Raw genomic sequence first — 13,573 nt, 5'->3', positions numbered from 1 at the left:
GAACCGAATAGTCAGATCGGTGTTCGATATTCGTATCGAATAGTGAAAATGGGCTTATCGAATACCAGATCGAATTATTCGGTTCGGTATTCGATCAAATTATTCGATTGAATCGGTTAACCGCACACCTCTAGTTTTTATAGTACTAGTTTATCCAAGATAGATATGGATTCTCTTCAGTTTTGGAGTAATGGAATAACCATATTAAGAATATAGTAACCAATTGCATTTTTAATTTTGTTTAGAACGTCTATATATCTTTATGAAAATTTCTAACTAAGCCCCCTAAGACAAATGTTTTTATAACTCTGCTCGTATTTGTGTCAGATAGCTCAATCTTACATGAAAACGTAGATAAGAATGCCAGCTTTCGATTTAAAGTCGTTTTCATAATTACGTGTCAGCAATTGTCCTTATAGGACAAAAATATATGGGTCTGAAAAAGCATAATATCCTAATTTGGAAAATACCCGCTAGATGGCGCCACAAGTTAAAAAATTTATCATAGAAGGTTAATAATAGAACGTGTCATTACCATTCTTTTGGTAAAACCCGCATGGAAATCCGTCCAATAGCAGCGGAGATATGTGTCATTTAAGAAACCCACGGGCGGCCATCTTGGAATGGCCGCCATTTTCAATAGCTGGGCGATAGAACCCCACACCAATTTTTCTCATACATCTAAGGCACCCATCTTATCGAAAATAGCATTTAAATCTGGTGCCCGAGTTGGTACTCGAATTCCTCATTTTGGCCTTCTGGCCGACGGACTAAATAACAAGTCCCAAAAAAAACTGCATTTATACATAATCCTTGGCGAAACAAGGACAGTTTTTCAAACCTAAAAAGGGCCAGAAATTAGAAATTATTATAGGTATTACTGTTTGAAATTAGTTTAATCGATATGGAAAATTTGGTTTTAATACACCACTTTGGCATTGCCTAGGGCGCCACAGCGGGCTACTGCGAACTAGTACTTATTAAGATGGGCAGGGAAAAAAACTGCGTGGGGTTGCGCTTTTGCTAGTAGAGGTAACAAAGAACAGTTTCCAGTCTTTCCCCTTGAGGCGCTTCGAGCGCGGGGCATCGGGCGTGCGCACAACAGAATGTCGAAGTGGTGTATTGCGTAGTTCAAAGATTTGTTATGATTAGAACTATAAATGCGGCGTTTTGAGATAAAGGGAGCTTAGATTTTCACGTATGAATTAAATTATATAGAATCTGTTCCCGTAAAAACTTATCCCTGACAAATAATGAAGGCGAAAAAATACAAAATGAGTTTTTAGCATTTTAATTTTTCAGGGTGGAAGAGATAACATAAGAACACTTATTTCGAGTAAAATGTCGCTTTACTACTCCTAAAATGAGGTCCCTCATTCTGATTTGTCGCTTTAAAAGCATTGTCGTATTTCTGACATTTATCATACATTCAGAAAAGGTGTTCATATGTGTGTTGTTACATCTTGTATAAGTTTTAAACTTCAATTCGAACTCGAGTCATAATCGTCCCTGATTTAGCTCTTTGTTCCGAAACGCCGCATTTATACCCGTTTTTGTTGTAAAATTTCTAATCATAACAAATGTTTGAACTACGCAATTAAAAGCAAATTTCTGATATCGATTAAACTTAATTTCAAATTACAATACATATAATAATTTCTAGTTTCTGGCCCTTTGTGGGTTTGAAAAAGTGTCGCGGATTGTGTATAAATGCAGTTTTTTAAGGACCGCGAAGCAAAACTCGTTTTTGTAAAATATCTGTACCTTTTCGGGGAGAAACGTTATTTGGGAATAAATTATTTCTGGAATATTGAAACTCAATCGTCCAATTTTTTAAGACTAATTATATTGTATTTCACTAAATCGTAACTTACAATTGGAAATTGGAATGGTCGGATAATACAATGCACTGTATAAAAACACACTATGCTAAATATTCGTTGAAACCATTTGAAAATTATAAAAATTCTCCATCTATTTCTTTGTGATCATTTAACCTTAGGCTTAGAAAGACAAAAAACAGGCCCAAAAAGTTTTAAAAAAATCTCGTGAACTTAATTAGAGAATCAAAATGGTGAAATTAAACGCGAGATTTGAATTGAAACTTTTATTGAAATGCAGCGCGTGAGCTAGCGCGTGGTTTAAAAATATTTTTTGAACCTATACAAAAAAGGCCAAGTTAACCTTACACTACGAGAAATGAGCCTTTGCTAGTGCAGTAAAGTTAGGCTGTGAAAAAAGTGTACCCCCTTGGTCGCGAAACCTTGGGTCTAACTCGCAAAAACTTTTCCACCTCATAATGTTAAGCTCCATAGAGTTTAACATTACGATTTCGGATTGAGTATCGCGTTTACTATTTATGGCGTTGGTAGAGCGTGCATGCTGCATGTAAATATTTTGGGGGAATTGTTTTTATTGTAGTTATTGTAGTAGTAATTATTTAGGGTATAATCATGGCCATAGTTGGATATTAATAATTATAGTAGTTTTTGTTAGTAGTAACAGTATGAATAGTAGATCTGTTTACATGAATAAATATTGACTCTTGGTATGGATTAAACGTAGGACTGTTCACGAGCCGAGCTGAGCGAGCTTTTTAAAAGCTCGGCTCGGCTCGAGTCAAAAAAACGGCGGCTCGGCTCGACTCGAGCCGAGCTGGGTCTTGGCTCGCCTCTAGCTCGGCTCGGCTCGAAAATGATCGAGCCGAGCCGAACTGGCTCGATTAACATGTTTAAAAAAAAATTGCTTCTATACCAACGTCAAACTTGAGAATGACTATAAATGCCATCCCATGTTTAGGAATGCAGTGGTTCAGTAAAACCCGCTCTTTAAAATATGCTCAAGGTTAGAGACGAGAGATTTTTCCCACGCTTTATTTCATGTAAAAATACAACGGAACGCTAATGGTGGAGAGAATAAAGACTTAAAGCAAAGCACTATATCAGTGACTAAGCTCGCGAGTCGGCTGGCTCGAGCTCGTGAACAGTACTAATTAAACGTCTCCATATTACCTTACTCCCTCTTATAAAAATCCATTTAGTAGTAGTAGCAATTTAATGTCAACGCTAGGTGTTGCTAGACCACTGGCAGTAGAAAATAGCGTTACAAAATAGTAAACACCAAATAGTAGGAAAAATACTATTTTCAGTGGAATAATAATAATAGAAGCTATACATAGTTTTCAGACTAGAAGAATTTATACCTTTTGACTCCACCACGGAGTCTGGCCTCCATGTGCAACACCTGAAGCCTGTCCTCCTTATGTAAATGTATGAAACCGCCTAGCCTGAAAACTATGAATTGGCCACAAATACCTAAACCACTCTGTATATCGAGGACCTCATTCCGAGGCCTATTTAAAATATTCAAAATTAATATAATATTAATTGGTAATACTGAACAAAGTTGTTGCACTCATATTGCACTACTGATATTGAACTTTGTAAACGCTTTTCAATAGTAAATCTAACATCTCAACTCGTACACATGCTTTTCATTTTGTAATGTATCGAAATTTATTCACTTCAGGAAACAGTTCCAGAATAAAAAGTGACAATTTTCTTTCCAGAGCTCTTATGTTTTTTGACACTGCGCAGGCAACTCTATTTGAACGAAATTTCGCATTTCAAGCCCAAGAGCTACTATACCACCCATTGAAAACTGAAACTTGGCGTCCACTTGGCATGGAAATAATCTGGAAAGCATTCATGCCATTCTATATATTAATTCCATTGGCGACAGTTGTACTCGTATTAGAAATGATTCAGGAATGTCGGAACGAAAGGAGTAGACGGCACAGAGTTCATAACAGGTGGACGTAAAAAGAGAGCTTGTTGATGGAAAGTGTCTCCATTCTCTCGAACAATGGTCCAAAATTTATGCACCTTGACAGAGAAAACCCCTTTTACTATTTTTAAATTATCTTATTGGCTACTGGTTTTTAAAACTGAGAAACTATGTATAACTTTTTAGGAAATATACGAAGGCAAAAGAAAATTAAAATGTAATTAGTTTTGAATTACAATGTTACCTTTAAATATAAAACTAATGCCAGAAGAAAATAGGGGAAGTGGGTAGCCGTAGCCTTGAGCCATACAAGTCGTCCAGTGATTCTCACTTACAATGGTCGATTCCCCTACCACCCTTAAAATTTGAATCTGGCCAATCGGCGCGAAGCATAAAATAGTACCAGATTTCATTGCGAACGCCACCATGTAGCGAACTGTGGAACTAACTTGTGTAGTCTGCTTATATTTCTGCTGTGCTTCAGTTTGAGTTAGGGTTACGTGAGGCAACGTTTTAATGCGGATATTGGTTTAATTAAGGACGAAAATTCGGTTATTTAATAAAATGAATGTCGTTAAGAGTACGCAGTGTGATTTAACGTACAAGGAAACTACCGATAAGAAAACTCAGGCTGTGTTGAAAGGAAAAGTAAGATCTACCCAAACCAATCCCAATGTTAAAAATCAAACTACAACAACTTGGATACAACTTTATTACTTTGAACTCTTCCCTATCACAGTTTAAAACTTCGGACAAGTTAATTTTTTCCCTGGAACTTAGAAATACCATTGTATTTAAAAATAAAGACATATTTTAAAATAAGTTATGAATTTAGTACTTACCACTCGATTCCAGCCTCTGCCATTCTGCCTGAGTGCCTCACTGCCTATAGCAGACGCCTCTAGTCAGTTGGAAGGCGTAGGACCGTACTGTCCACAGAATCACGTCACTCGTGTGTTAATGCGCGTAAAAATCCTATCTCTCTTCACCCCCACGGGGAGGGAAATGGCGCGAAAAATCCGTAAACGGGACGCCTCGCGAAGTTGCCCAAGCTACCCACTTCCCCTATTTTCTTCTGCTAATGTTCATTTAACTTGGCCTCATCTTTTCAAAACTACCCCTAAACAAAGTACAGTATCCATAAACATTCGCGTTTTAGGCTTAAAAGTTAGGCCTAATATTATAGCAAAAGAAAATAGAGATTCGAAAAATTAAAGCTCGGGACGTTTCACCTACACATATTTCCTCCCGATTGAGACGCTGGAGTTTCATATGAGAAATACTTTCCAAATTTCCGCTGTAAGCGGGCTTGAGTTTTCCGTCTAAATGTTACTAAATTTTTCCCTTAACACAATAAGACGTAGCTAAAATTAAACTACAGTCGTAAATTCGAAAAAATACGTTTTATTCAGGAACCAAAAAGCACGTCCTTGGTAACATTTTAAGGACCCAAGACGGACTACCCTCTGTCGTCATCCAACTCTCCTTTCTTACCCCGGTGGTCCCCTTCCCAAGATAGTCCGGTCTGGTACACGCTTCTTTATTAACTTTTCTTTTTTAATTTTACACGTAATTTTAATTACGGTAAAATTTAAGAAACGGCACCAAAACCCCTGTCCCTGTCCCTGTGCCGGACGCGTCCGCGAAACGAACGCTTACGATAAGAGAGGGAAGCCGGTCGCGTCCGCGAAACGTACGCTTACGATGAGAGAGAGAGATCGCTAGCGTACGCGGTGGCGATACGAAGCTCCGCGTAGAGAGAGAACTGCCTGCCTGGTATATTAGTGAGAGGGGGAAGAGGGAGAGGGGGCATCCCGCTCGGAGAGAGAGGAAAGAAAGGTAGTTTAAATCTCGCGGGCTTTTTTGAGTGAAGGGAAACAAGATGATAATTTTCGTGCACTACTGCACTTTGTGCGCGTGATACATCAGAGATTATGCTGGATGGTTAGGTTAGGTTTCGTAAAATAGAGGGGACGCTTTACGGTCATAGTGATTTCTGGTTTAGGGGATCCAGGATTTTGTTTAAATACATTATTTGATTCGTATGGTTTTTAAAAATTATACTTTAGTGGGGTGCACAATTTAGTTTCATTAATATTATTTGAAATGTGACGTTATTAGAAATTAAAGGGATACACGATTGTGTTTCAGAAATGTTTTTAGTTGTCAACTATACGGGGGGTCACGTGAGCCGTGTAAAATTACTATTAAGGCCCAGCCCTTGGGCCATCTTGTTTTAAAGAAGTCTCATTCACACAATACACCGGTACGTCGACTAAACTTCGGATAAAACGTAAGGTTTTTTTCCCCTATTCCAGGCTAATGCAAAGACACCTTGTCAAATACCGTAGAAAGTACATTCGAAACCCCGTTTAAGTAGACCAGAAAGCGCGCGCAAAACAAACCCCCGCGTTTTGTTAGGAGTGCATATCATGAATTTACTCGTATAAGAGCATGAATTCAGAATAACAAAACCTCGTCCCAGTCTCTCACTAAAGACTACGCTATATTTCTATATAATATTTGAATCAAAGTTGTATGTACATATTCATGGGTGATTTTGAATGAATTTGTAATAAAGAAGATAGATGACAGTTTTAGACGAGGATTTCAAAATTTTAAACGTTCTCGTTTTTTTTCATATTGTCTTATTGTTTTGAATTTGCGTGCACATTTAATATATTCATCAACTGTAATTGCTTCGTCAGCAAAACAGTGAATAAAAGACCATGTTTCTTTTGTCAAATCATCATAAACTCTCCCGGAGAACTCGAAAGTCAGCTCCAAACTCTACGCTCTTCAACTTTGGTAAGAAAACTTTGAATTTTTAACTTTTTAAATTTTTCATTCGACAACGAGCACTTCTTCGTAATTTGTTTTTTAAAAATTATTCTTAAAATTATTTGCAATTGGGGACAATATTGGACACTTTAACAAAGTTAAATTAGTTTTTCCTTTATCTAATTTTATACTTAAAGAAAACCATGTCTCGAGGAAACCTTGTTTGTTTCTTATTGGCTTGTTGCGTCGTCATTTCAATGGCCGAGCATGGAGATAGTAAGTTCTGTTAAAGAGTTTCTGACTTCCAGTTTTAACAGAAAAAAAGCCAATTATTTTCATTCCGATTTTGAAATCACCTCATTTTGTTAAAGAATGCGACAAGAAAGATGATGATTGTTACTGTCGTGATGGTGGATACGCTTCTACTATAATGGGAACTTGCGAACCGGATGGAACATGCAACTGCGAAAACGGTAATTCAATTACTGCAAATTCTGTATTTATAGACAATTCCCTCTTCTTCGCCGAAAATGAGTCACCCAAACTTATCTATTATCCATGGTATTTTCGAAGCCCCTCTCTTAATTAACAATTTTGTTATTTAATATACTGTCTTAACCCTTAAATATCTCAGCAGATGACACTGAGCCACGCCACCTTTTCCTTAAAGTGTTACCTTTATTTTACAGACTGCAAAAAAACTGATAATAGTAATCTCGGTATGCCATATTCTTGTAAATGTCCCGATGGAGCACTCGCTCATTGCTCCCAATCTGGCAGATGCTTATGTTGATTAAAGTGTTTATCTTGATGTTTAATATGTTCAAGAATAAAGATTAAGATTGTTAATCTCAATAATTACGTTCAATCAATCAATCGCTGTATGCTTAAAATAGTCTCTTATCCCTAAAGTTCACTTAACTTCGCCTCGTCTTTTGAAAACTACCCCTAAACAAGAGTACAGTATACATTTACTTTTGCTTTTTAGGCTTAAATGTTAGGCCTAATATTATAGCAAAAAGAAATAGAGGTTTGGGAATTTTCGCCTAAACTTATTACGCAGTTTCCTCCCGGATCGGGGCGCTGGAGTTTCATATGAGATTAACGTTCCACCGTTCCCCTTTTCCAGTCCAATGCAAAGACACCTTGTCAAATACCGTAGAAAAACTATTCGGAACCCCCGTTTAAGTAGACCAGAAAGCGCGCGCAAAAACAAAAGAGCTAGCTCGTTCTACTTCACGAGAGCGCGAACATTCAACAAGTGCCAGATGTTACCACCATACGTCCCCGGCTTAAACACGCTAACAAATTAGGTTGACTTTATCAAATCATAGACCTCGTAAATATCAAGTTAAGTTTGGAGCGGGGTAGGAACGGAGGTTTCCTTGTTGAATAGCTTAAAACGCTGGTATGACTGAGTGAGGTTCCTTAGGCCTTGAGAGAGGTTATCCGAGATGGAATCCGATCGATAGTGCCCGTGATTGGCCTATTTAGGTCAATATTACAAGTCTATTTACTAATCATCCCATCAGATTAGGGAATTCCGTAATATTCGATACCGGATTGAGCAAGGGGGATAAAAGTTGTTAAGCCTAATTTGAAAACTTCATGTCCACAAACTGATTTCATCCTTTGTGCCACAAGGAGATTCTTAAGCCTAACTTGAAAACTTCATGTCCACAAACTGATTTCATCCTTTGTGCCACAAGGAGATTCCTAAGCCTAACTTGAAAACTTCATGTCCACAAACTGATTTCATCCATTGTGCCACAACGAGATTGCTAAGCCTAACTTGAAAACTTATTTTTAACCATTCATGTCTACAACTGATATCCATCCATTGTGCTTTAAGGAAGGAGATTGCTACTTAAGCCTATTTTGAAAACTTATCTTTAAACGTTCATGTCTCCAACAGATTTAATTTATTGTAGCTTAAAGTGTTAGAGTCACCAAAAATCGCTATTTTTAAAACTAAAAGGTTTTATTCCCATCTGAAAGATCAAATCTTTCTGATTCAGAATATCTATTTATAAAATGTATTATAATTTTTCAAATATTATTAAAACCCCAGCTTTCGGAACCTACTCGCAGAATTTTTCCAAACTATTTTGACAGTTAAATTTCGCGGTACTCCATATACCCCTGGTGACGTCACGATTCGAGCACGCGTGAGCACGCGGCACGAGCGACTCCGCAAGTCCTATTTTTTTATTGATAGCTGGCGCTTTCAAAGTGATCGAATTTGACGCGCGCGCGATGTTTAAAACTAGGCTTAGCTCTCCTAATGAAACCTGTCTCGCGCTGGTCAACCTCTTATGACGTCACCAGGGGTATATTTTTAATTCCATGAGAGCGGTAGCTCTCTTAGATAAGACTTCATACTGCTTTTAATGTATAAGGAGGGTTTTTGTTTGGATGTAATTTTTTTGGTATTGTATTAACTGTTTTGAAAAAATTCCACAGAACTACAATTCGTGCCCTAAATATATGTTTAAAATTTCAAAAAGATCCATCAATTAGTTTATTTTATAAAAAATAAAGTTGCTAGGGGTGGTTTTCATTTCCATAAAATTAATCACAGATTTTGACGAAAAACTGGAAATTTCCCATAGAAATAACATGGGAAATTTTCCAAAGTTACAAATTTTGTCCATACCCTTACAAAAATAACTATACGTCAGATAGATTGGAAAACGGTCTTAATTGAAAGCCCCATAACCATAGCTGGCGCCTATTTTTTTTCATCAAGAAAAATTAAGTTTAAGTACTGTTTTTCATAGTTTTAATTACATGCTCCGACTTACGTGGTTTACCCTGAAACTATGGAACCTGCGACTTTTTAGCATGAGTTATGTAGTGTATGAAGCGAGTTAGGTCGTTTTACCGCGGTTATAGTCAAATTCTTAGAACAAAAATCTAGCTTAATGGACATTTTATCTTTTCTCTGCTTAGGTTAAAGCTATTTAAACTTGATTACCTTGTGGGTGCTTGTAGGTACTTGTGGGTGCTTGTCGGTACTTGTAGGTGCTTGTTGGTGCTTGTGGGTACTTTTAGGTGCTTATGGGTACTTGTAGGTGCTTGTGGGTACTTGTAGGTGCTTGTGGGTACTTGTAGGTGCTTGTGGGTGCTTGTAGGTACTTGTGGGTACTTGTGGGTGCTTGTAGGTACTTGTGGGTACTTGTGGGTACTTGTGGGTGCTTGTAGGTACATGTAGGTACTTGTGGGTTCTTGTGGGTACTTGTGGGTGCTTGTAGGTACTTGTGGGTGCTTGTAGGTACTTGTGGGTGCTTGTAGGTACTTGTGGGTGCTTGTAGGTACTTGTGGGTTCATTTAGGTACTTGTGGGTGTTTGTAGATACTTGTAGGTACTTTTGGGCATTTGTGAGTGCTTGTAGGTACTTGTGGGTGCTTGCCCCGGGTACTTGTGGGTGCTTACCGCGGGTACTTGTGGGGGCTTTCCCCGGTTACTTGTGGGTGCTTGCCCCGAGTACTTGTAGGTACTTGTGGGTGTTTGTTGGTGCTTGTGGGTGTTTGTAGGTAATTGTGGGTGCTTGTAGGTACTTGTGGGTGCTTGTAGGTACTTGTGGTTGTTTGTAGGTACTTGTGGGTGCTTGCCCCGGGTATTTGTGGGTGCTTGTAGGTACTTGTGGTTGTTTGTAGGTACTTGTAGGTACTTGTGGTTGTTTGTAGGTACTTGTAGGTACTTGTGGGTGTTTTTAAGTACTTGTAGGTACTTGTGGGTACTTGTGAATGCTTGTAGGTACTTGTGGGTGCTTGTAGGTACTTGTGGGTGCTTGCCCCGGGTACTTGTGGGTGTTTGCCCCGGGTACTTGTGGGGGCTTGGCCCGGGTACTTGTGGGTTCTTGCCCCGGGTACTTGTGGGTGCTTGCCCCGGGTACTTGTGGGGGCTTGGCCCGGGTACTTGTGGGTTCTTGCCCCGGGTACTGGTGGGTTCTTGCCCCGGGTACTTGTGGGTGCTTGCCCCGGGTACTTGTGGGGGCTTGGCCCGGGTACTTGTGGGGCTTTTCCCGGGTACTTGTGGGTGCTTGCCCCGGGTACTTGTGGGTGCTTGCCCCGGGTACTTGTGGGTTCTTGCCCCGGGTACTTGTGGGTTCTTGCCCCGGGTACTTGTGGGGGCTTGCCCCGGGTACTTGTGGGGGCTTGTCCCGGGTACTTGTGGGGGCTTGCCCCGGGTACTTGTGGGTGCTTGCCCCGAGTACTTGTAGGTACTTGTGGGTGCTTGTAGGTACTTCTGGGTGCTTGTGGGTATTTTGGGTATTTGTAGGTACTTGTGGGTGCTTGTAGTACTTGTGGGTGCTTGTAGGTACTTGTGGGTACTTGTGGGTGCTTGTAGGTACTTGTGGGTGCTTGCCCGGGTACTTGTGGGTGCTTGTAGGTACTTGTGGGTGCTTGCCCGGGTACTTGTGGGTGCTTACCCCGGGTACTTGTGGGGGCTTTACCCGGGTACTTGTGGGTGCTTGCCCCGAGTACTTGTAGGTACTTGTGGGTGTTTGTTGGTGCTTGTGGGTGTTTGTAGGTAATTGTGGGTGCTTGTAGGTACTTGTGGGTGCTTGTAGGTACTTGTGGTTGTTTGTAGGTACTTGTAGGTACTTGTGGGTTTTTTTAAGTACTTGTAGGTACTTGTGGGTACTTGTGAGTGCTTGTAGGTACTTGTGGGTGCTTGCCCCGGGTATTTGTGGGTGCTTGTAGGTACTTGTGGTTGTTTGTAGGTACTTGTAAGTACTTGTGGTTGTTTGTAGGTACTTGTAGGTACTTGTGGGTGTTTTTAAGTACTTGTAGGTACTTGTGGGTACTTGTGAGTGCTTGTAGGTACTTGTGGGTGCTTGTAGGTACTTGTGGGTGCTTGCCCCGGGTACTTGTGGGTGCTTGCCCCGGGTACTTGTGGGGGCTTGGCCCGGGTACTTGTGGGTTCTTGCCCCGGGTACTTGTGGGTGCTTGCCCCGGGTACTTGTGGGGGCTTGCCCCGGGTACTGGTGGGTTCTTGCCCCGGGTATTTCGCATTTCAAGCCCAAGAGCTACTATACCACCCATTGAAAACTGAAACTTGGCGTCCACTTGGCATGGAAATAATCTGGAAAGCATTCATGCCATTCTATATATTAATTCCATTGGCGACAGTTGTACTCGTATTAGAAATGATTCAGGAATGTCGGAACGAAAGGAGTAGACGGCACAGAGTTCATAACAGGTGGACGTAAAAAGAGAGCTTGTTGATGGAAAGTGTCTCCATTCTCTCGAACAATGGTCCAAAATTTATGCACCTTGACAGAGAAAACCCCTTTTACTATTTTTAAATTATCTTATTGGCTACTGGTTTTTAAAACTGAGAAACTATGTATAACTTTTTAGGAAATATACGAAGGCAAAAGAAAATTAAAATGTAATTAGTTTTGAATTACAATGTTACCTTTAAATATAAAACTAATGCCAGAAGAAAATAGGGGAAGTGGGTAGCCGTAGCCTTGAGCCATACAAGTCGTCCAGTGATTCTCACTTACAATGGTCGATTCCCCTACCACCCTTAAAATTTGAATCTGGCCAATCGGCGCGAAGCATAAAATAGTACCAGATTTCATTGCGAACGCCACCATGTAGCGAACTGTGGAACTAACTTGTGTAGTCTGCTTATATTTCTGCTGTGCTTCAGTTTGAGTTAGGGTTACGTGAGGCAACGTTTTAATGCGGATATTGGTTTAATTAAGGACGAAAATTCGGTTATTTAATAAAATGAATGTCGTTAAGAGTACGCAGTGTGATTTAACGTACAAGGAAACTACCGATAAGAAAACTCAGGCTGTGTTGAAAGGAAAAGTAAGATCTACCCAAACCAATCCCAATGTTAAAAATCAAACTACAACAACTTGGATACAACTTTATTACTTTGAACTCTTCCCTATCACAGTTTAAAACTTCGGACAAGTTAATTTTTTCCCTGGAACTTAGAAATACCATTGTATTTAAAAATAAAGACATATTTTAAAATAAGTTATGAATTTAGTACTTACCACTCGATTCCAGCCTCTGCCATTCTGCCTGAGTGCCTCACTGCCTATAGCAGACGCCTCTAGTCAGTTGGAAGGCGTAGGACCGTACTGTCCACAGAATCACGTCACTCGTGTGTTAATGCGCGTAAAAATCCTATCTCTCTTCACCCCCACGGGGAGGGAAATGGCGCGAAAAATCCGTAAACGGGACGCCTCGCGAAGTTGCCCAAGCTACCCACTTCCCCTATTTTCTTCTGCTAATGTTCATTTAACTTGGCCTCATCTTTTCAAAACTACCCCTAAACAAAGTACAGTATCCATAAACATTCGCGTTTTAGGCTTAAAAGTTAGGCCTAATATTATAGCAAAAGAAAATAGAGATTCGAAAAATTAAAGCTCGGGACGTTTCACCTACACATATTTCCTCCCGATTGAGACGCTGGAGTTTCATATGAGAAATACTTTCCAAATTTCCGCTGTAAGCGGGCTTGAGTTTTCCGTCTAAATGTTACTAAATTTTTCCCTTAACACAATAAGACGTAGCTAAAATTAAACTACAGTCGTAAATTCGAAAAAATACGTTTTATTCAGGAACCAAAAAGCACGTCCTTGGTAACATTTTAAGGACCCAAGACGGACTACCCTCTGTCGTCATCCAACTCTCCTTTCTTACCCCGGTGGTCCCCTTCCCAAGATAGTCCGGTCTGGTACACGCTTCTTTATTAACTTTTCTTTTTTAATTTTACACGTAATTTTAATTACGGTAAAATTTAAGAAACGGCACCAAAACCCCTGTCCCTGTCCCTGTGCCGGACGCGTCCGCGAAACGAACGCTTACGATAAGAGAGGGAAGCCGGTCGCGTCCGCGAAACGTACGCTTACGATGAGAGAGAGAGATCGCTAGCGTACGCGGTGGCGATACGAAGCTCCGCGTAGAGAGAGAACTGCCTGCCTGGTATATTAGTGAGAGGGGGAAGAGGGAGAGGGGGCATCCCGCTCGGA

The 13,573-nt window shown here is 40.1% G+C and overlaps 1 protein-coding gene and 1 long non-coding RNA gene across 2 annotated transcripts in view; both read left to right on the top strand.

Moving 5' to 3' along the window:
- LOC149682750 (uncharacterized) overlaps positions 1–13,573 on the top strand; it is a 289,717-nt gene that overhangs the window by 149,158 nt on the left and 126,986 nt on the right. The window lies entirely within an intron of this gene.
- Positions 6,438–7,755, top strand: LOC149682765 (uncharacterized). Its single transcript, XM_089834174.1, has 5 exons — positions 6,438–6,594; positions 6,765–6,843; positions 6,939–7,040; positions 7,257–7,355; positions 7,631–7,755. The coding sequence occupies exons 2-5, from the start codon at positions 6,771–6,773 to the stop codon at positions 7,753–7,755; spliced, it is 399 nt and encodes a 132-aa protein (XP_089690300.1). The 5' UTR covers positions 6,438–6,594; positions 6,765–6,770.

This window comes from Phalangium opilio, unplaced genomic scaffold (genome assembly GCF_054372755.1).
Source record: "Phalangium opilio isolate 3A_F unplaced genomic scaffold, DU_Popi_V2 ptg000038l_1, whole genome shotgun sequence".
NCBI classification, from domain to species: Eukaryota; Metazoa; Arthropoda; class Arachnida; order Opiliones; family Phalangiidae; genus Phalangium; species Phalangium opilio.
The sequence above is the reverse complement of the archived record's forward strand: the minus strand, read 5'-3'. Positions and strand labels throughout refer to the sequence as shown.